Source organism: Strix aluco, chromosome 1 (assembly GCF_031877795.1).
Source record: "Strix aluco isolate bStrAlu1 chromosome 1, bStrAlu1.hap1, whole genome shotgun sequence".
NCBI lineage: Eukaryota > Metazoa > Chordata > Aves > Strigiformes > Strigidae > Strix > Strix aluco.
In genome coordinates this window covers 35,164,454-35,184,749 of record NC_133931.1, presented here as the reverse complement: position 1 = coordinate 35,184,749, position 20,296 = coordinate 35,164,454, and the positions used below count along the sequence as shown (strand labels likewise).

Genomic DNA, 20,296 nt, shown 5'->3' with positions numbered 1-20,296 from the left:
AAAAGCTAACAAAATAAATAATACAACACAACAGTGAAAAGTTACAGAAAGTGCAACAGATTTAACATGCCACAACCCAAAACCAATGAACCAGTGTATCCTGTGGTGCCAAACACCTCTAGGAAGCAGAAAAACACTTCAATTTCCAGTCACAATGAGGGACCCTAAAAGCTTGCTGATTCCTTGCAGCCCTGCACCAGCTGACATAATTTCCACCAGCATAAAGGCTGTATGAACACCAGCCAAACCAGAAGGTCAGTGATTTGCAACGACTCTGCGCTAGCTGACAACATAACATGCAACTGAGAAACAAGGGACCACAGCAGAGAGAGAGCCCACAGCTAGCTGAAACTGTTACTGATCTGCAATGTGACTCCACTGTCTTATGCAGTTTTGCCACTCTAGAAATACGGAGTACAAAGCCACTACTAATTATGCCACTGTCACTCTCAAGGCTTTTTTGTCCTCACTGAGATTGTTCCTAACTAGGGAGGAAATTCAAAATTACATCTGAATATTATTATCATGAGAATGTCCTTCTGTGTTCCCCATCATCTGAAAGCATCCTAATTTGTGCTTATGAAATGAAGCTGGATATCCAAATTGATATGAGAACTGACCAGAATTAACTGTCAATTCACTAGAAACTTTAATGTTACAACCATATCAGGAGTCTTAATATCAACGTAAATCTTAAAGTTGCACAGAATTTAAGGGAAAGAACAGTAATAGAGTTTGTGTCCCATAATGCAAGATCCAAAGATACAGTATCAATGCAATCAACTTTATGAACACAGAATCATATCAATAAACACTGTAAAAAAATGACACAAACTAGCTTTCTCGTCATCTCAACTACCATGGAACAAATGTAGAGGCAGTTATCAGAGGCACACCAACTGGGGAGAAGGATTCATGCAGCTTAAAAAGCAAATGCTCCATAATGATGAAGGAAGGGTGGTGATACCCTGGAAAGACCTTCACAAGGTCTTTACAGAGACCAACAAATATAAATTCAAAGGTGGAAGTCCAAGTAAAGTACAAAACAATCTACAGGGCTTCAACAGAAATACAGACATAACTTTCCGAAAGCATAAAAAAAACCCCCAACAAAATAAAGAACAGTAAGAAACCCCTTACACTAGAAACGTGGCTGTGTTTGACAAGCGCACTCGTCCAGACCATGACATTATCTGTTCAGCATTTAAGGTATGGCTCATCACCTGGAACTGTGACCTTACCTTGGCATGAGCAGGCCCTCTTTCATTCAGAAGCTTATACTGGGGTTGAATTCTATTGAAACGGGCTAACTCATTTACCAGACACATTGGAGTTTTCTCTTTGGGGTTTGCCATGTTATCTTGGAGAGGAGCTGTAAATAAAGAGTCTGTAAAGTTTTTGTGGAGAAATGTATTCTTCACAACTTCGCAAAGCTTTGCAAAAGCAGCAGCATGCTTAGAAAAGAAAAGACTTCGGCTAAAAAGTAATTTTTGCACATATGCTAAACACAATGTTTAAATACCATTTACATATTAATCATATGAGAATATGCATTTTACAATAACCGGTTTGATTACATGCTATTTAAAAACGTACTAAGTATTTCTTTCCAAAATGTCTTTATAAAAGATGACAGTGTAGGAGGACATATACATATGCTACATTTTCTACGTCACCAAAGTTTACTGTCAAGGAACTCACTACTCTTTCAGAATGGTTTCTTGACACTTTGGAGCAGAAGTGGATAGCATAAGAGTTGTAAAATAAATACAGCAGATGAAACACTGTGGTCCCCACTAGCTTCTTGTTTCTTCCCAGTGTTTTAGACTTATCTCACAATAATAAAGTCACTCTCAGAGCAATCCCAAAGAACACCTTTCCTTCACCTTTAAGGATTTTGTTCTGCTTTCCTTAGACTACTTACTTCACATATACTGCCTTATTATTAACTTTCTGCTACTTCATTTTCAACTTACTTATATTTATCCCTAACACACACTGTCATTTCTTGCTTAATTTTTTAGGATAACATTTCTGGTTTTTATAATCAGTTCAGCATAGGAACTACAGCATTTATTAGGCTACAAAGGAAACACCGAATACTGCCAAGCAGCCCGAAGACATTCTGTTCTAGGGAAGAGAAATACACTTGGAGACATTCCTGCACCACTAAAACTTCTCTATAAAAGATACGCTCACAATTTGACAAAATAGACATGTTCTTTTCTGAACTTTTATATCACTGGTCAACACTTCACTGTAAGTCTGAGCTCAGTTAAAGAAACTTAACAGTAAACAGTCTATTTAGCCAAAATATTTTGCTACGGGATTTTTTTCTTTATTTTAAACCTCTTTAAGACTTAGCTTTTTTTTTTTTTTTAAATTAACAAATCATCAAAAAGATTAATTTGACTATCAAAAAAAATATACCTGGACCAACTTACCTGGTGAGTTGCTAGAAGGCGCAGGATCCACAAGGCCGGCAGTAGGACTGCTACAGCTGGCAGCCGATTCAGAAATGGATCCGTTCATTGAGGACGGCAGACCCAGTGTATTTGTAGTTGTAACTGGTAGGGGTAGCACCATAGGGGACATGGTAGGTCCGGACAGGTTTGCTGTAGTCTGCATCTTAACTTGTGCCATTGCCTATCACTGCAATAAATAAATTATTATGAGCAGGGCACTTTGCATTTCGAATCTCAAATGACAGTAGTGATATTAACAACACTGCTTTTTTGCTTCTGGATCTGGGTCACAAAAGTATCCACAAAACTCATGCCTCTGCACACATTAATTTCAAACTGATGCACACAAAGCTCACAGCCAAAGAAAATCACCGGAGCAGAACCCACACGCCCTGACTCCAGGTTCTGTTGCTCAGCTGTGGGGTGACCCTGCCTGAAAGACAGCAGGAAGAATGATTATTCTAGAATAAAAGTCCATACAATTATTCTGTGGATGAGATTAGCACCTGCCAATTTCTTCAAGAGAGGATGTCTTTGCAACAAACTGCCATAGCAATCTTTTGCCATACTTTTTTCCAGTAAAATGCACACAAAATACAAAATAAGGCCACAAGAGAAAAATCCCTATTTTTTCTGCTTGTTACCAAACTAGAAAAGAGAAAAAATAAGAACCAACCAAAAAAACCACCAAAGCAGCAAGTTCTGAAAAATTGCTGCTTATCCAGTCAACAGGTGAAGCAGCACTTCAATTCTTGTATAAATTACTAGCACAGGTACCAGGATTTCCTAAATTAGCCTTTAATCCAGTGCCTAAAGCATTTACCTGGAATATGCCAGGCACTAATTATCTCTCTCCATCTGCCCAAATTAGTTTCTTTATTACCAATACCTGTTACCCGGCTAACTCTACACTTGTCAACAAACCAGGGTCAGGGCACGGCTCCTTCATACTATTCACTGAGAGTACGCTCCTTGGCAAAATTCTGACTACTGACAAAAAACTTGTAAAAACCACACTGGAGCAGTTCAGAGGCGAGCAGGCACCCCAGGCAATCCACTCAAATAAGCAAGGAGGCAGACATTCTCAGTCCTCCAGGGAAAAATCTTGGGCTTCTCCTTTTGGCATCACGAGCAAACAGGATTATGTATATTATTCAGTAGCATGGACATAGACTGTATTTTTTTAGGGTTCACACACGTGATATGATCTGTACTGAGCAGACAGAGAGATGAAACTAGTAACAGCTAACGAACAGCCTGGGGACCTAGGACCTCTCCTGGCAGCAGCTCTGGTCCCTCTGGCTAAGGCAGAGAAGGACAGGAGCCCAGCTCCCCTCCATCACACCACTAAGCTATCTGCTACTTCTGCTGGGGTAATTGTCTCTTCCTAAGCAAAAATCCTATCCAACACCTGAAAAACTTTCTAACTAAAAAGAAAGTCTTATTGAAACAAGTACAACTATATAAAAATTCTGATTACATCAGCACTTCTGTCCTCCCCCAATCCATTAAAAAATATTCAAGTATCTCTACTCAGAGGGACAGCGTTGTTGGATTAAGATCCCAAATCACTCAATACACCATAGAGTGAAACTACTTTAGCACAGTTGCACTACTATAACGAAAATAATAAATCCTACTGCTGTGACTCTGTGCTTTGGAGAAGAGGTTCAGACTGGAATGCCATTTTTATTACTGAGGAAAGACAGACAACTGATGTAAATGTCTGGAAAGGCAAAAGTAAAAAAATTAAAAATTAAACTGATGCAATCACTTGTCCTTTTCATAAATATTGTAAATAAAAATGCTAATAGTGACAGATTTAAAAAACAGATATGCAGTCACACCTGAGATATATTCAAACACTTCATGTGTTCAAAAATATGGACTAAATTCAGACTGGAAAAGTCCTACTGTCACTTAACAGCAAATGTCATACAATACAGCAGCAGTGTTAGAAGGGCCTAACTTAAAGACTGAGAATGTATATAACTGTAGAATTCTTTGGTATACTATGTGTTTAATTCTGATTTTAAATATATTACTATAGATCAGAATGAATTCAAAAACTTTCTTAATTGTAAACATCAAAGTCAATGATGGCAGAATCAGGCCATATTTATTAAACATCTTTAAAATGAAACCAACATAATATGAAAGATCATGACAATAATTCAAGTTTAAGAAACTCTAAGCTTAGAGTATTTACAGCATTTTAGCTTACAAACATATGAGAAAACCATCACTCATATAGTACTATATGAGATACTACTGAACACTTATTCTTGGGCCTTATCAGTTGTGAATTATCCTTTCAGATCAGTATTTTGAAAGTTTATTTTTCTTTTCAAGAAAGCAGAACTTACTAATACCCAAATAAAATAATGTGTTCTATGGTATTGCCGTTCTAAAGGGAGGAAATTGTAGGATTGATCCTTTCCTACTAAGGATAAAAAAATCAGTTGGATAATAGTATCAAGGGACTGTAAAAAAGAACAAGATAAAGTTTAGGAGAAAAAATACACTCTTTGTCCTACAGTAAAGTACACAGGAAATTAAACTGTGAAATGGAATAAAAACATAACACATTGGGTACTGGGGTTTCCTTATATATCTAAAGCTGCAGAACTCCTACAAGAAACTATAACTATTTTGTAAATTGATCTGTATAAACAAAGATGCCCAGGAGGTAAATATAATTGTAGGGACTAACTCTTAAGTACATGAGATATGGAGATAATAAATTTGTAATCAGTTCTAAAAATCCACTAGTAGAGAGAGACAACAGAGAGAATATATTCGATATAGTGCTGTCACGTTATTTACACACTACCAAGCAAATAATCTTTGATGTCATGAGAAAAAAGGGGATAAAACCTATAGGCTCCATCTTTCCTTTACATTGTTGCACTACATTTACATTTATATTTACATTACATTTACAGTGTTGTACTATTTCATAAACAGTTGAAGCAAAAACATTTTGGGGCCTTCAAGTCACAAGGACAAACTGGTTTGCTACTACACAACAAAATGTAGGACTTGGGGGAAAGAGATTTCACTAAGCTGGTCAGAGATGAAATGCAGTTACATAATCAAAATATTTTTAAATCTTCTACGTGGATATTTTTGAAAAATCTGGCATATCCAAAAGAGCTAGTTTACTTAGGATATTATGAATATGACTAGAAAAGCCCCCACACCTCATTTCAGGTGGCTAACCCAACTCACACCTAGGAAACCTCTACACACAAGTGTCTCCAGAGGAGTTCCCCTCGATGCTAGGCAGTGGTTACAGACGCTTGGGTCTCTCTGAGAAAGCTGGACTGAGCAGCTGTGACTGCCAGATTTGTGTCTTTATTGAGCCACCAGCTGCCACACTGAAACACCGCAGCAATGATATTTCTTGCAGTCTCAATCACATACTGTCTACCCAGTCGAAGTCCACAAGTTGCAGTGTTGCCATTTTTGTAAAGTTAAATTCCAGAGCTTATGGTGCCTTCTGAAATGCTGCAATGGTTCTTCCTCTTTTACTCTAGCTGTACTAGAAATGCTACAGCAGGCATTTAAAGGAATGTAAAAATACTATAACTTTGTTTTACTTCACTTCTGCTTTTGAAAGCACTTTGTACATGTGCAGTTACACAGGTTTCATTAAACAGTTGGTATTAACTTTCTTGTTAAACTATGTATAAGCTGTGAATTTTCCTCTCTAGCTAAAAATAACCAAACCAAAACAAACTCACATTAAAATAACAAAACCGCCTCATCTTTTAGAATTAAAATATTGCTATCAAATATTCCATTCATTTTTCTTGTAAGCTAGGAAACACAACAACTAATTTAGTTATATTCACAGATACAGAATATTTTTAACAACTGTGAATACACTTGTGTCATGCTAAAAAGCACCACACAACATAAATTACTTACATTTTTTCTGATGATTATAACTTCTTGTACTTTTCTGAAACATGAATGACTTTATATCCTTAGATTTTATGACATAAAATAGGAATTAAATGCTCAGGTGAAATGATTCTTAGAATATGTCACACTAATTGAATAAAGACAAAGGAGATAAGACAGCACAGAAGGTGGAAAAGACAAACAATAAACTTTCAAGTTAAATGCTCTTTCACAATGTGGAAAAAATGAAAAAGCAATACTTGACTTGAAATACAAGTTGTCATATGAAAAGCCAACAGTCAGAGAAACTAATGACCTGAACAGTCAAAACAGAAGACTGTACATCCGTACAGAAAGTGAAAATGCATATATGCAGTAGGGTGCTACCACACTTTCACACTGCTCTGTCACACAACCCAACATACCAAATCTGATCTGTGTACAAGTATGTAGCACACGACACGTACTATGTATTTGCAAAGTGCTTTACAAAGGTAACAAGTGAGGGCCAGTCACTGCTGAGTAAGAACAATTACTTGACATATCTTGTATCTCATGTACCAAATACATTCTAATTGGTGCCTATTTTTCACAACAGTATCACATTAATGATCCCAGGTCCTTTTCTTCAGAACTGCTACCCAGCAAGTTCTAATCTGTGCTTGGTTTGTGAATATGACTGTTCTGCAGCTAATGAGACTTTGCTTTTGTCTTCCTTGAATTACGCTATAAAAAAAAAAAAAAAGCAAGCAAAAAGGAAGACAATCATTTCAATTTTTCAAAATCACACTGAATTCTAATTCTAGTTCTAAAATGTTTGCAGTCTTCTCTAAGCCTGCTTTATAGCATCTACAAATTTATAAGTGTACTGTTTCATCCACATCATTAATGAAAACACTGAAAGGTACAGGAACACCATTACGACAGACTGGGGGCAGTGTCTAAGCAGGCAGCATCTCAAAGCTTTTTTTCCAGACCAACCCCTGCTTTGGTCAGCAGCTTGTTAATGCAATTCTTCTGTAAAAGGTCCCAAGTCACAGAACACTAACAGAGTTAACAGCTTCTTAACTAAGGAGGGTTTGGTTTTAGTTTTAGCCTTAAAATTCCATTAAACTCCCTATTCTCCTTCTAGTCTCCTGGTATTACTTTACTCACTCAGTTACACAAAGGCATACAAAACTGTGAAAAGGTAAAATATATTTCTTGTGTGCCATTTCTCACATTTATGGTAAATATTTATACATATATGTACATTAATACAAAAAGTACTACAGAAGTCCTAAGGTTTATGTAATTTCTAGCAGCTTATTTGGGGATGACAGAAAACACACAGCTCTGCATTATCTTCAGAACAGCTGTTAATTCAATCTTTTCCATTCTATAAAATCAAATAATGAGCCACACAGTCACAGTTTAGCAAGAGCACGACTTAAAGCAACAGTCAGCAGATGGCCATCTAGAATTACTAAAAAAATTTATCTTATTTATGCATTTTAAATAGGCAAAATTGACAAACCATGCATGAAATTGGACAGGGTGTATATATATATATGTGTTCTATATTACTGCTGGTCCCCACTGTTTTTCCTCCCCATTTGCTCCTCCATCAATTTGTTGCTTTTTCCCTTACTAGGGGTGGTTTGTCAACAGCCAAACTGATCTAATGACTTGCTGTCATAGCAGGGGACAATCCTGTGTCCTCTCTCCCCTGCAGCAAAAAGCTAATACTTTTCTGTCCATTTACCTCACTGAACCAGCTCATATGTGGGTGAGGAGGAAGATCAGAGGAGTGTGATGTCTGTACAGAGAGGGCCATAAACTCCTGACCTGGAGTGGGTACAAGGAATTAGCCCTTTCAACTCCTGCTAATCAGCTTAGCTTTGCTGTCAAACCATACACTGAAGTTCAGCTCCTTCACACTGTTCCACACAAAACCCACAATCTCATCCCCGGTGACTTCATCTTCAGAAACCTGTGGCCTGTATTTTTTTTTTTACAGTGCTTTACACTAAAGAATCTTAATTTCAGTGCAAATCTAGACATAGTTACCAGCTAGTTAACAACTAAGTAATACATGACAGCAAGTGAAGTCAGGCCTTAAAAGCATTTTACTTTCCAGAAGTATAAGGGGCGGGGAAATCACTAACTCTCTTATTTTGGTTATTTTGATAAAATAATTTACAACCAAAGACAAAAAATGCACACAAAAAGGGAAATGAATTGACACAGAATATTAGGGACTAATACTCAAAATCCAAGGAGCTGCAAGGCTTACAGGAAAGTTCCCCTACTTGTTCAGCACTAAACCCAGTCCCTGAGGACTAACTACTACAGTTCCTTACAAGCAGCTTCCTGTGCTCTTGGACTGGAGCAGAAGAGCGTTGCAGATAAACCCCGGGGAAGGCAAGGCAAGGCAGGGCCAGGCGGCTGCAGTGAACTCCAGGTCAGAACATTAAATCCCATTGCGCTTTCAGAAAACACAGAAGTTTTTGTAAGGGTATTATCATCCACAGAGGAATATCCTTTGCACAGTCCTATATATGATCAGTAAGAAGCTTTCTGAGGAGAGGCAGGAAGGTATTTTTGAAAAAAAAAATCAAGTAGGAAATTGAACAGATTAAAAATCTGCACTCGTAATACTTTTTAGCCACTTCTTCAAACAGCAGTCAGCTTAACTTCGCTTTTGAATTACTACACAGGACAAGCACATTAAAACAAACCAAAAAAAAAGACTTAAGACACAGAAGGCTGAGCCAGAAACTGCTCCACCTCACAGACTTCTTTCATCATGAAACAATATTGGTTCCCTAATGTCCAATACTATGTTGATCCAATATGCTACATGAAGCATATGAGTTTAAATCTCAATGACCAGATTATTGTTACTGGGAAATACATATTATTTACATCTGGCACTGATTTAATCCTTCTCTAGCAACTATCTTTACAATAGCTTTGTGTAATTTTGAAAAGAAAGGAAATTTTCCAAACAAAACCAAACCAGACAAATAAGGTAACTAATTATGGTATCAAAGACTAAAAATTAAGATTTTCTCAATCAACGAAACGGCCAAAGGTGGGGATTTTTGTTGCCATTTAATTGAAATGTGTTAGCAAGAGGGCTAGAACAGAAAAGGCTTACCCTGCAATCAAGATAAGATTCATACAACTTGAAATACACAGTATGTGTCAGAGAGCAAGTACAGTAAGCAAATATTTGGATGAAGTAAATTGCTTAAACTACTACAGCAAAAGAAAAGTAATTAATAAGAAAAGTGTGTGATCTACAAGGCCATCTACATGCACAGTGTATCTCACACCAGAAGTGTTACCCATACCATATGGTGCTGCTGTACAGTAAGATATGAGGATTCAGTTAAGGATTAAAGACATCTATAATTTAGGTTTCCAAATATAAACAAGGTGTCTAAACTCCCACTGGAGTCAAAGGAAATACAGTATGTAACTCAGTAGTCCACCCATGGTTTACCAGTGCCATTTGAGATGTCCTAAGATATCACATCTAGATACCTGCGTACTCCAGCAACTGCTGCTTCAACAAGCAGAAGTCCTCTCTCTGAAGACCCATGCCACATCTGACACTGCATGTGCCAGATGGTTCAGATAAACCCCAACATGAAAAGGCAATGAAATGGCAATAATATATGTGTTTAAACAAATGTATTACACCACTAGTCAATACAGCCAGCGGACCCAGGGAGTTATTCAGTGATCAACAAGTAGGCTTCTAATTTAGGATTAGCTAAACCATGCAGCTGACTGGCAGCTGAAGACTAGACAGGATAACTTAGTGTCTCAGATGGCACTAGATGCCAAAATACAGGCAACTGAAGCCCATCCAAAGTCTACTGCCAAACCTGTCTTCGACAAATAAGCAATCATGGACCTTGTTAAAACTAACAGACACAATTACAGAAGCAAATAAGCTCCCTTGCGGAGAGGTTCCCCACCTAATATATTTGCCTAAGATGGGTCTTTTTGTAAGGAATGATGGAAAACGCAGGGGTTAGGGCACTGTGCATTTCTGCATGTGCAAAAGCCTAAAATCTTGTAACAAGAGAAACTTAACAGAAAGTGGAGCATTTGACAGGCAGGAATGCAACTCTTCCCTTGCTTCCCTGGCAACAGTGAGGCTGACATAAAAAAGCTGAGAAAGGAGCAACTCAGGCCATGGTGTATCTTACCGCATACAGCAAAACTGAACGATCCCAGTCTGTACACAAGGCTAATTTTCTTTTCTAACAGAGAAACTATAGCCAGGTCCTGTGTATACCAGACAGCCACTCTAAGTCTCAAGTGGAGACTCTACAGGCAGACACAAAACAGCTCCTAAGTAGAGAAACTTTATTAATATTCATTTTGAAGCATAATGGAGAAAAAGTATTGCTGTTCCCACAAAACAACCTCACCGATACCAAAGATCACTGAAGCAAAAACTGAAACAAAACAAAAAACCAAACATCCGGAAATCCCTTAGAGAAGACAGTCTGCAATCAGAGCAAACACTTCATGGGGACAGCTGCTTGGCACCAGGGCAGTTCAGGAGCTTAACTACAAACCTCCCACTTGAAATGACAAGGGAGATCAATCAGATTATCAACTCGAAGTTTTCAATGCTAGAATAAAACTAAATGATAAGGAAAGCCAATCTGTTGCATCAGAAACTGAGACAGACGTCCATCTCACACTTTTCAATCTATTTATAACCCAAAGCCCAAGGGAGAAAAATCAGGCTGTTTTATATAAATGTTTGCTACCTTACAAAGATAAACTCATCAGAAAGCTTGTCTCAATTTACTGGTGCTGTCCAGAAAACAGAGATTGTAAAAAAGCCATGGAAATTTCCAACAGCCAATATGAGCTAACCCAGTTCTCACGCCACCACAAATTTTATGCCCAGAAGAGACTCTGAACCATCCAGAATTATTACCCTGAATTATTACAGAGAAGAAAATGTGAAACTCCTCTGTGAAACAGCAAGGTGGCCATCTTTGTGGAAGGCCTTCCACATCCAAAACCCATTATTGTTTGAGGTATATACAAAAAACAAGCTTACAGATGCCTATACAATCTTACAGATCAGAGGCAGGACATCACACACACTCCCCAGCACTAGAGGGTAATATCCTTCTTTGTATTCCTCTGCTGCAACGGGGAGCAACCATTAATCCAAAAGACAAAAGCTGGCTGTCCAGTATGGTAACTCTTTAGATCTATTACTTGCCGTGACTATAAACTACCTATGACTTCTTGAAAACTGAAAACTTGTATCTCCCCAGACACTCTCTGACACATAGTCACATCTGCAACATTTTTGAAAATATTACCTCACCTGGCCCCAGAGTCCTTGGAGAAGGGAGAACAGAACAATCAGGAAAGACTCTAGGCAACACTGACACAAATTAAGCTGAATTTCCAGGGCTACCTCAAAATCTACCCACAGAAAACATAACAGAAAGGTTCAAGGAGACAACTAATTAATTTAGTGACTCCAGAAACTGTGAACACAGAAGCTGAAATTAGAAAAATGCAGAACGGATTACTGGAATTTTTTTTTTTTTTTTTTTTTTTTTAACTTTCTGGGATAAGTAATTTAAGTGCAACCATTTAAATATTCCACTGAGACTCAAAGTGTTATACTGAAATAGTTATTGGTTGCCATCATATACAACGGTCATTATACCATCTTACTGCAGATGATGGGCAGGTAAACCACATTTGCCTTAGGTTAAACAAAAATGAGTTACTAAGCATTTTCATAAAGAAAAATAACTGAAAAGAAGGGGAGCCTAAGCCACTAGTTTAACAATCGATCATCAGCTTAAAAGTGCAGAAGGGGATTAAGTAAGTAAATGAAAAAAACATGACTCAGACTTGACACACTGTCGCTAACAGACTTGTCTGCCTCAAAGCTGTAATTGGTTCTTTATTTGTGATACTGGAGTCTAATCAGAGCTCCTTCCAAGTCCAGTTCCTTATTTAATTAATATTTTTTAATTTCTCTCATATATATTTCTAAAAGCTGTATTTTTTTTTCAATTTGTGTTAGCAACTAGTAGTAATATTCCTAAGATCTCAAATAAGCTTTGACTGATTTTAAATTACAAAATACTCTTATTCAGAGTAAAACATCCCTCCAACTGTTATTTTGTTCTGAAGCAGGCAAAAATTACTTCCTGACTGAAAGTTTATTCCCTAACTAGAAATTGCATATTATTAATGGAATTCAGAAAATTATCTCGGTTTTTCCTTGACTGCCTGTGACTGCTTTCTCATATCATTTCTAGTGAAGTAGCAGAAACATGCCTTTTTCCTTGTAAAAAGTTACAGCTCCTGCTACCAGCCCTCCTAATACTGTAATCACTCCCCTATCATGAACTGCTCCAGGATTCTCAGAGAAGGTGGTTTCAGTGGACAAAGTGGCAGGTGTTGAGGTCTATTGTTGCAAGTAGATAAAATTCTGGTGTGTGTGACTTTTTTGTTCTCTATGAGCATATTTAAACAAGAACAGTATTCCACAGCTAGAGTGATGAATGCCCACCTTGAAGACTCATACAGCTTCCAAGAAGTTGCAGCTCCCAGACACAGCTGGGATCAAAGTGCCATCTCCTGTTCACAAATCACTCCTGGAGTTCCCCCTTCTCTCAGCTATCCCATAGACATGTTTTGTAATGCTTGGACATAAGATCATTTCAACATACAGCTCACAAGACTAGCTCCCTGCTCACTGGGGGACAGAGTGGGACCTCTACTCCTAGGCATAGAGTACCCTGTCAGATGAGGAGTTCTGCAGTGAGTTCAAAGAGCCTCCTCCCTATTTTAAGTGCAGATCTCCTCAGTCAATGAATAAACGCAAAACAATTACTGAGCATTGGACTGGGCATACCTAGTTCTCTGACTGAAGAAAAGCACAAAATCTAAGTTTTCAACTGGAGAAAATTAACAGTTTAGAGATGCTATGTTTGGGAGCAAGGTCATGAACTGTTGCAAAATTGATGACACAAGCCTGGCTTCACAACAGTGAAAACAAAGAGTCCAAAAATTAAGGAAGTGGATAGATTATATGTAGACAGTGGTAACCTCGGGCCACTAACACTGGACTCCAACAAGCAAGATGTCATTCATTAAGATTCCCAGGCCTTACACAGGTACAAAAGAAATGTCTCTTGGGTGTACACTCTTAAGCAAAATACCCACTGGCAATGTCCACGCGAGGGACCTTGCCACCACAGAGGGAACACAGTTCAAAGCAGGCAGGTTTAAGTACTATCAGATACACATGACTGGAACAAAAAGCAGAGAAAACGTTTTCCACAGTCTAGAACCGTGGAAAGGAAAAAGCCCTGCAACCTAGTATCCAGGACAGAAGGCCCAGAAGGGGGGAAAACAATTAAAACAAACAAAAAGAGAACACGACTTTTTAACTGGAAATTTTACATTATTTCTTATCTTGTCTAACAAAGTCAAAGCTCCTACAGACTTTGTTACAATTTCATTTCATTATTTGTATCAATACAACTGGATATGCTACAAATTGACCCAACACTGCGCTGCACCTTGGCAACAGTTTGTCTTGATTTCTACCCTTCAAAATGTATCAGTTGTATGGATGTGTTGTCTGGGTGAGTTGGAAGTTCTCTGTCACTTACAGCCAGTTACAACTTCAGTTACTGATATCAATTTGCACATTTAGTATATTGAAATGTCCTCATATTCGTATAACACTACTTTTTTTAACTGGGGTTATTGTATGAGAAACTGGAAACTACAAATACATAACAGCTGCCAAAAAGGAGAAACCAAGAATAGCAATAAAAATTAGGTTCCCTGACTCTTCAAGAACTTTTCTTGTTCCAATAGGTGACCATTTCCACTGCAAGAAAATCCCCCAGAAAATCTGGTCTCCTACACTCAAAAATGTTTCCTTCAGCCTGTAGCAAACAGCTTCCTCAAAGCTGGCAAGAAGCAAAACTGGAAGTGTGACCACCGCCGGTACAATCCTTTGCAATTTTTCAGGAGAAGATGAGACTGTAAACATACTCCTTAAGTGTGTGATACTATGGAACAACATCTTAGCAAGCTGTCTTTTCCCAGAAACTAAGGATAGCAGGTTAACCCATACTCACCGTAATACTTAGCTGCTGGCTATCACCGGGGACCTCCCCCCACACCAACAGGAATCTGTGCTCAAACACCGATTTCTAATTAGTCTAAAAAGAGCGCCCGCCCCAATTATTCTAATGGCGACTAAATTAGAAGATTGTGGGGATACAGAAATATGCTGGAGTCACAAAATTAAATAATTTAATATGCAAAAAAAGGTGTTATTTACCAGGGGGAAAAAAAAAATCATAGTTTGATTTTATTTGGTTAAGTATCAATAAATTTGTAACATACTAGTGATGCAGAAGCATACTTAAGCAAAAGAAAAGATGTGGTATGACACAGGTGAGCACAGTGTGACCCTGGAGTACAGATTTCACTACTGGGAAACTTTCCAAATACTACCAGCTTTAAAAAAAAAAAAAAAAAAAAAGAAACCAAAACACAAAACAGTTGCTGTTGAGATGAAGTATGAACAAACTTTAGCAGCTATAGACATGCATGTGACTTCAGTATTACACTACCACAGATGGTTTTTCAAAATTCATTTTTAGATTAGGAGTTGTGACAAGCAATTTTTTTATTCTAAATAGTTTCCAGAACAACGCCTGACAAGACATCTCTCAGATTTTTTCTGAACTCTTGATCTCTTAATGCAAACATATTTTGGATAATGCTGATCATGACTGGCCGCTGACAAGGAGCAGATCCCCTAAATGCAGAGCTCTTGACTTTCAATATATATATATTAACTGTGTTATACACATTCCATTTCCTCTCTTTGCAGAGTTTGCCACAGGCTCCCACCAACTCTATTCCCTGCCTCGCACCATATATCCTCTCCTCCCTGAGCAAAACTGTCAGCCCCATTCCCTGATCTGCCTTCGCAAGACCCCAGCCTTCTGCTTTATATGTCCCTAAACCTAATGGAAACCCCTGCCTCATTCTTCTGACCTGGTGGTTTCAGAGACCGTATATATGGTACCCCTCAGTGAAGAGCAAGCAGATGAAAGAGGGGTGGTGGGTTGAGAGCCCCTGGCAGGGCCTCCAGCAGCTCGGACCAGCTGAGAAGTGTGAAGGCAGAAAGGGTAACACGGATTCCTGGTTTCCCACATGGATCTTGACATCAGTACCCACAGCAACTTTAAGAGAGCCATTCTCAGCCTTTGTTTCTCTTCCTCTTTTTCAGAAAGAGAGAAAACTCAAGAACTATTGTGAAAAATACAGGCTCTGCATGACCCGCAGATTAGAAATGCAAAATAACTGGTTCTGGCAAAAGACAGGCCTAACCAACTCTTATCTTATAGATCTTGCTTTGCTGATAGGAAATCAATATAAGCAGGGGAAAGAAAAGTGAAGCTTTGGTGGCTTATTAACAGAAGGTACTGTTACTGTTATCCTGAAAAGATGCAGAGTTACATCCTTCCCCATCACATCAGTGTGACCCATATGAGGAAGTAGATACTTGACTCTCCAATGGGAGAAAATCTGTGCACGTGCATACATGTATTTACGAAGTATACACCAGAAAATATTGGCACTAAAACCTGCACACTTTATAAGGCCCACCCTCCAGTGGTATATTATAAGTAGATATATTTTGGGCTGAAGGACTGGACATAATTGATGAGAGTTTTTTCCAGTCTTTTCAAAGACTGACAAATCAATAACCACATATTTCAGGCAGGTCAGAACAAACTGTCTAGATAGAGCATGACAGGTGCAGCTTTCCTAATGGCTGGAGAAGCAGTCTTGGAATCAGACGATCTGCTTCACTACAGCCTGTTGCCTAACCTTCCCAAGGTCATGTTTCGTGACACTTTACAAACAAAATGCATAGTATTTTATTCACTTCCCACATCCACACCAATGTAAATCAGGATTACAATGGAGTTATGTTTGTAAACCTGTGCAGGAAAAATCAAGTCTGATATGTGCCCCCAAGGAAGGGGCTGATTGAGTTTAGCGCTTATTTAAACTTGGTCAAGTCATTAAAACACCTCTGATGAGGTTCTCCTGCAAGTAAAATAAGGAAGTTCCTTTACAATCTACTTTAATAATTCAAGATGTAAGATTATTCAAATTTATTATTATGTTGACATAATTCTTGGGGGATGAGGTAGCTTAAACTGGCAACAAGATATACAAAGACTTTGGCCTCCACACTACAGCCTGAACTGAACCCAAACTAGATGACTTCTGCTAAAGCTGAGCAATGTTGCTGAAAAGCTCTTCACAAAGCAAAGAAAATCTGAATTGCCCCTTCCCCTCAAAAACTACAAACAAGCAGGCGGTCTCAATCCTGTTCCTTGTTGTCAGTGATAGGAACCTTAGCAAAGACAGGCAAGAGCAGAAATATCTCTCTCCAGGAGTTTTTCTAGAGCAAAACTAAGGCTCAGCGGCTGGAAATCAGTACTGGAAATCTTACAGTGCTGCTGGCTTTCTAGAAAAAGATTTCATTCAGAAATCTGTCAGCCTGGCACTGTTTATATAGGCAGCAATGTCACAACAAAGCCTGTACAGAACCTCCCTGTATTTAGCAAACGGCTTAAACACATTAATATTACTACACTGGTGTAGATTGCTAACCTGGAACTGCCACACAGCTCAGGAAGACCTTACCCCTGTGCAGCTTGATGCCACCAGTAATGTTAGTGAGATACAGCAACACAGGCTCACTCACTTACAGAAGCGCAATGCAACTACACCTAAGCAATCAGTCTTCCTTGTGTCTTGCAACGTCGTGGTTATTCACACATGTTCCTCAGTGCTGTTCAAGACAGTATTTCATGCAAAGAGAGGAGCTACAACAGCAACACTTCATCTACTCCTTTATATAACATAAACTTTTTTTTAGTACCATGGTAGTTGCACAGGGAGCATTCCAAGCACGGCCTGAGCAGCTTACGTCTTGGTATCCACAGAAACAGCTTGCTGGCCGTAAGGCAACACCGGGCAGATGCACTGTGGGGAAATTTTTCACTTGGGTATCACTGGCATGGCGGGTGGGACCCTGAGCACTACAAGGCAAACAGCTCTGCTGCGGGATGCGCCCTCCCAGGGCGACCCCGAGCAGCCCACGCTTTCCCAGGAGGGCATGGCTGGGACTTCCAGGCCTGGCTGCGATCGAGATGAACTTTCTCGCACCAGAGAGACCTGAACACCAGGAAAATGCCGCCTGAGCGGCCTGGGCTAGGCCGTTTAATAGCAGCGTCTCCCCGGGTCCCACCCCCACCTCCACGACAGCCCTGAAGCCCTGGTGCAAACCGCCCCGCTGCCCATCGCTTCGTGGGAAGACACGCCGACACCCATTTTGGGAGTGGGAGAGCCCAGTCCCGCTGGCAAAGTTTCGGGCCGCGTCCGAAGTTCGGGGGCAGCGCAAGATGTGCAAAGCGAGGGCGTAGAAAAACGGCGGCCGAGCTGCCAGCTACGCGCCGCTGACCGGGCGAAGAATGCCCGACGCCCCTCGCCCGCCGGCGGCCAAGCCGCCACCCAGCGCCCCCGAGGCCGTGCACCTCCGCCCGCCGCCGCCGGGCCCGAAGAGGGCACGCCGGGCCGGGGCGGGCCGAAGGACCAGGGGCAAGTTCAGGTCGCACCCAACTACTTCCCGGGTTTGGGGCAGGGCAGGCCCGGCACGGTCCCCGCCGAGCCCAGCCCCGCCGCACGGCCCGGCCCGGCCCCGCCGGCCGCGGCCCGGCCTTGGCGCAACGGCCGCCGCCAGCAGCCGGACTCGGCTGGAGGCGGCGCGGGGCGGGGGGAGGGGGGCGGCGGTGGAAGCTGCGGAGGCGGCGGCGCTCAGGCGGCCCACCTGTGCCCCCGGCCGCCTCCCCCGCCCCTCCGCGGGTGGCTGGAGGCGGGCGGGGGCCCCGGGGCGGATGGCGGGGTTGGTGCCTCCGCCGCCGCCGCCCCCCGCCGGAGAGGAGCGGGCCGGCAGCGCCGTGGCGCAGAAGCGCCCGCCCGGCCCCGGGGAGGTGCGGGGCGCCGAGGGGCCGGCCGAGCCCTCGCCCCGGGAGCCGCTGCGCTGGCGAGAGGAGGGGGGAGAGGGGACGGAGACTAGGACATCATGGCTGAAGCAGCCCCCTCCCCTCCGGCCTGCCCCGGCGCGGCGCACCCCCCGTCCCCCGGCCTCCCCGCCCGCCGGCGGGGCGCGGGGCCGCCGCCGCGGGCCCGGTTACCTGCTTCCCGGGGACACTTTGGAGACGCCTCCAACATCGGCAAACACTAAAGAGAACTGACCCCGCCGCCGCGGCGGCCGCCGCCGGCTCCAACCACTCCGCCCCCCCCCCCTTGCCCTCCCGCCGCCGCCGCCCCGCCTCGCCGCCTCCGCGCCGCCCGCCACCCCGCGCCACCCTCCCCGCCGCCTTCCCGCCGCTGCCCTCTCGGCGTCCCGCCGCCCGCGGAGGGCTCCGGGCGCCGCGCCCGGGCCTCGCTCCCCCCCCGCTCCCGCGGCACGAATGGCCCCGTCCGCGTCCCTTTCCCGGCCCGGCGCGGCGGCGCGCAGCGCCCCTAGCGGCGACGCGGGGCTGCGCTCCCCTCAGCGAGGCGGCGACCGCCCGCCCTCAGCCCCGGCGGGGCCCGCGGCTGCTCGCGCTCCCCTTCCCCCGCCGGGCCGGGCCGGGCCGAGCCGCAGCTTCCCCACCCGGCGGGAACCGCGTGGGCCAGGCGGGGCGGCCTCGGCCCCGCCGGTGGGGAAGCTGCGGCCCGGCCCCGCTCCCCGGGCCGGCGGGCTGCTGGTAGCTGGGTGCTACGAGGTGGAGGGGGGGGCGGCGGGTATTTAATTTTGTAAATAGCTTTGCAAGATTTTTACCTCTCTGTCAGGTTTCTGGCTGCTTCCTGAAAGCCGCTGTCGGCGCCGGAGGCAGCAGTAGCGCTGGGTCCCAGGGTGGCTGCAAAACCTCCCTCCTCACACGTTGCCAGGGCTCAGCTAGAGAAAGCCATGACTCGCTCAGTGCCTTCTTTTTTTTTTTTTTTTTTTTTTTAGACAGCCCTCTTCGCCTGCCCTTCCAACTAACACCAGTCCCAGGGTGTTGCCCTCATGAAATATTCATCTTGTTGCCATCTTTCAGGTTTTTGCATGTCCCCTACAGAAGGCAAAGGGGGGCAGAAGAAATATAAAAAGTCAAGCACCTCGCCGTCAGATTTGGGGATATGCAAAAGTGAGATTAAAGGTGAAATAGTTTCTTGAGGCCTTCCTTTAAATTAGAAATTAATAGTAAAGTTACAGGGGGCGGGGAAATCAAAGAAATTAACTTCTGTCCACCTTTAGGCACTAAAAAGGTATCAAATTCTTTATCTCAAAGTAATCAAAAGTTTATTAATTTAAAAAAAAAAGGCTTCCAAGTTTAATCCACAGTTCACCTAAAAAACCTGCTTTCTTGATTGGCTCAAGTAATTATTTGCCAAGACAAAAACAGAACTTTTAAATTCACAACAAAGCCAGGTAGAAGCATCAAAACTTTCCTACCTGATTTGCAAGACTGCAGTAACAAAACTCTTCATGCTTAGAAATAAAACTAGATTTTTTTGGGGGGAAAGAGTCATATATCCTCTTCACTAGGCAACTGGATTTTAATGATAGCTATGGGAGTTAGAACATTAGATGTAGCAAATGTAATTTAAAAAACAACAGATATTTAAAGTCAGGATCAGAATTAATCCAGAGTTCATGTTTCCTCATTATTCCATGAGATTTATTTTTTTTTTTAAATCATGACTTGAAACCAAGTGGTGGATCAATATGAAAACTGAGCAAAAAAGAAAAAGATGTAGCCTGACAGGATGGCCAAGCGCTCATGGTA

At 42.0% G+C, this 20,296-nt stretch overlaps 1 protein-coding gene across 9 annotated transcripts in view; it reads right to left on the bottom strand.

Moving 5' to 3' along the window:
• Positions 1-19,461, bottom strand: part of STAU2 (staufen double-stranded RNA binding protein 2) — a 173,031-nt gene extending 153,570 nt beyond the window's left edge. Inside the window, exons 1-4 of one of the 9 annotated variants that reach the window (XM_074817339.1) lie at positions 18,674-18,752; positions 17,359-17,518; positions 2,445-2,652; positions 1,242-1,387 (exon numbers count right to left, since the gene is read on the bottom strand). In XM_074817339.1, the coding sequence (XP_074673440.1) occupies positions 1,242-1,387; positions 2,445-2,643 (345 nt within the window). In that variant the 5' untranslated portion in view covers positions 2,644-2,652; positions 17,359-17,518; positions 18,674-18,752. Of the gene's footprint in view, positions 1-1,241; positions 1,388-2,444; positions 2,653-8,716; positions 8,740-17,358; positions 18,030-18,673; positions 18,769-19,305 lie in introns of those variants that run through there. The other 8 variants (XM_074817359.1, XM_074817378.1, XM_074817349.1 and 5 more) reach the window with 8 other exon arrangements.
• Positions 19,462-20,296: the final 835 nt, after the last annotated feature.